Here is a 2,886-nt window from a genome sequence, read left to right as displayed (position 1 = left end):
CCATCCATCAACATTTTACACAACATTATAAATCTCTAAAAATCTGCTTGGTTCCCTGATTTAAATGGATTCAAAGATCCACTCTGCATGCTTTACCTGCTGATGAGGGACGAATGGCTCAATAAGGAAGTTTTTAAGTATGCCTTTAGCTTTTCCCACCTGTAAAACATCAGAATAACAAAATTAACAAACTGACTTAAATTTGTTATAATTATGAATGAACCAAAGCATATTTTTGGACTTTTAGTAATAGATGACTTTCCCCTCCTTGATTTTCAAACTGGAGGGAGACATATTAAAGAAACCAAAATCCAACAATCAGCTCACACAAAATGGCATTCTTAAAAAAAAGGAAGCATGTCATTTAGAGCCACGCCAACAGCTCATTTGGAGGAAGCTGTCATTGTTCCCTCTTAAAGGCCAACAGGCACAAAGAATAACAATCAGAAGAATGAGAGATGAGAAGAAATAGAGAGATCCCATTTCAAAGAATACAAGGATAATGGATTGAGGATTAACGGTGGTGGGAACTAAAAAAGGCTATCAGGTTAAGAACCTCTCATCAGACTCAAAATCTAGATGGATGATTAAGAAAACACTTTTATTTGTGCCTCAGAGTAAAAACAGAAATAAATTTAATGTTTGTTAAATAATCTGTAGGCATGTGTCACAATTTACCAGCATTATTCAAAGCGGCAGTAAATTTAAATATTCATTAAAAGCTTTAAGATCCAGTATTCTTTGTAAAAGGAGAGTAAATATATAATAATTAATGACATTTAAGAAGGTTAAATATTCAGAATAAAGATGGAATAACCCGATATCCTTCTTATAACACAGTGACGTTTATTCTAATTTACTGCCACTAAAGCAGCTGCTGACGGTTTCATCTGATCTTTGAGGACAAACATCTTTACGGTCTCATGGTAACAAAAACACTTTCCTTGATTTATCAGGGAAAGAAATCTATTCCCTAAATAGACTCTCCTTGGTTTATGAGGCAGAGCACCATCTCAGAGCTACACTGATGGACTGGCTGTTGCTTCAGCGACGGAGCCCGCCGCAGATCACTGGACTGATTTAGTACCTGCAGACGTACGTGCAGCTGCACAGACCTATATAAATCTGGCCAAAACCACATATGCTAAATTAAGGAAAAAAAAGCTAGTGTGACACAGGGATAGTGGACAACAAAAAGAAAAATAATAACAATAAAAAAAACAGACTGGTTAGGAATCAAATGGAGGGAGTCGAGTGGTTGTAGCAGTGTGAGAAACAGCAGAGGGGCCAAGGAGGGCTGCGTGACGTACCATCGTTTCCTTCATGAGGCGGGGCTTCAGCCACTCTTTGACCCCATTCAGGTCCAGATTGACGCCAACCAGACCCAGCTTCCCCCTCCTCTTAATCAGCTGGTCCGGCTTCACCACCAGTCTCTGCAGGAAGAAAACAAAACATCTCAGTAGATAGCATGCATTATGATTAAAGCTGAAATACTTAAAATACTCAATTATTCTAAAGTAGTTGTCATTTTGACAGATTAATAACCAAATTAGTTTTTTTTTTGTCTTAATTCTCTAAACTAATTAGGCCCTAAAGTCCAATTCATAATGAAAAAAATAGCAATTAGTAGTATGTTTTATGATGGGATAAAATACAGTTAAACATAAATATATTAACTTTATTAAGTGCCTCGAAGGTTTTGCATACATTTTATAAAATTGCAGCCTTCTATGTCTTCTTTAAACAAAAACATAATCCGGGATAAAAAAATCCAAAATTCTTATTTTTTTTCTCCACCAGCCTTCACTGTCTAGAGTCTCTAATTGTTGTCTGTTTTTTGGGGAAACCAACTTTAAATGGTGTCTAACCTTTTTTCTACGAGTCTTGCCATGTGTTCTTAAATAGGTTTAGATCTGGATGTTTATTGGGCCATTTTTACACAACTCAAACCATTCCTTTGCAGGTCAATCTGTGTGTTTGGATCATCTTCATGCTGGAAGGGCTTCTCCTGCATTGATCTGCATTCATCTTAGCATTGACCAACTCTCCTCTCCCTGGTAAGATATGCATAACCACAGCATTATACTGGCACTACCGTGTTTCAATATTGGGATGCTTTGTTTACAGTGTTTATTTTCAGCCCCACAGTATTTGCCTCCATGCAAAATATTTTTTTCATTTTGCATGGAGGCAAATACACATTGTGGTTTCATTTGACCAGAGCATCTTTTCAGAACTGTAACTGTGGTTCCTACAAAGTATTTCGAAAACATTAATCTATCTTCCATAAAGTTTGGGTTTGATTACTGCTTAGCAAATCCATGCAAACATATTTTGAATAAACCCTTTACTTATCAAGGCTGTCATCAAGATGCCCTTACAGGATACAGACCTAGATGGGATGAACTTCTATTGTTATCCTGAAGAACGCAGCTATTTTGAGGCTGATGAATGCTTTTTTCTGATAAATGCTTTTGGTTGGAACAGAAAGGGTACAGAGTATTGTTTCGATGATATTAATGTTGTGTAGCTCTATTTATATCTTCAGCTTGCTTTAAAATCTCAAAAATTAAATTTCTGAGATGTTCACTGTGTTCTTTGGTCATTATGATGCACTTTTTTAACTAATGTTTTCTTACCAACCTGTGAGCCCTTAACAAGGCAGATAGATTTATGCTGGTATTAAAGGAATAGTACACCCAAAACATGATTAGCCTTCATTTTCTACTCACCCCCATGCTGAACAACACTCTGGAGTACTTTTTTGATATCTCAAATGCATCTGGAGATCTGGGAGATATCAAAAAAGTACTCCAGAGTGTTGTTCAGCATGGGGGTGAGTAGAAAATGAAGGCTAATCATGTTTTGGGTGTACTATTCCTTTAA

General features: G+C 36.6%; 1 protein-coding gene across 1 annotated transcript in view; it reads right to left on the bottom strand.

Moving 5' to 3' along the window:
* acly (ATP citrate lyase) overlaps window positions 1-2,886 on the bottom strand; it is a 25,779-nt gene that overhangs the window by 16,146 nt on the left and 6,747 nt on the right. Inside the window, exons 3-4 of the mRNA XM_015397813.1 lie at window positions 1,311-1,433; window positions 97-159 (exon numbers count right to left, since the gene is read on the bottom strand). Coding sequence (XP_015253299.1) covers window positions 97-159; window positions 1,311-1,433 — 186 coding nt within the window. The remainder of the gene's footprint in view (window positions 1-96; window positions 160-1,310; window positions 1,434-2,886) is intronic.

The sequence above is a fragment of the Cyprinodon variegatus genome, unplaced genomic scaffold (genome assembly GCF_000732505.1).
Source record: "Cyprinodon variegatus isolate N-32 unplaced genomic scaffold, C_variegatus-1.0 Scaffold889, whole genome shotgun sequence".
Taxonomy (NCBI): domain Eukaryota; kingdom Metazoa; phylum Chordata; class Actinopteri; order Cyprinodontiformes; family Cyprinodontidae; genus Cyprinodon; species Cyprinodon variegatus.
This window is presented reverse-complemented; position numbering and strand designations above follow the sequence as displayed.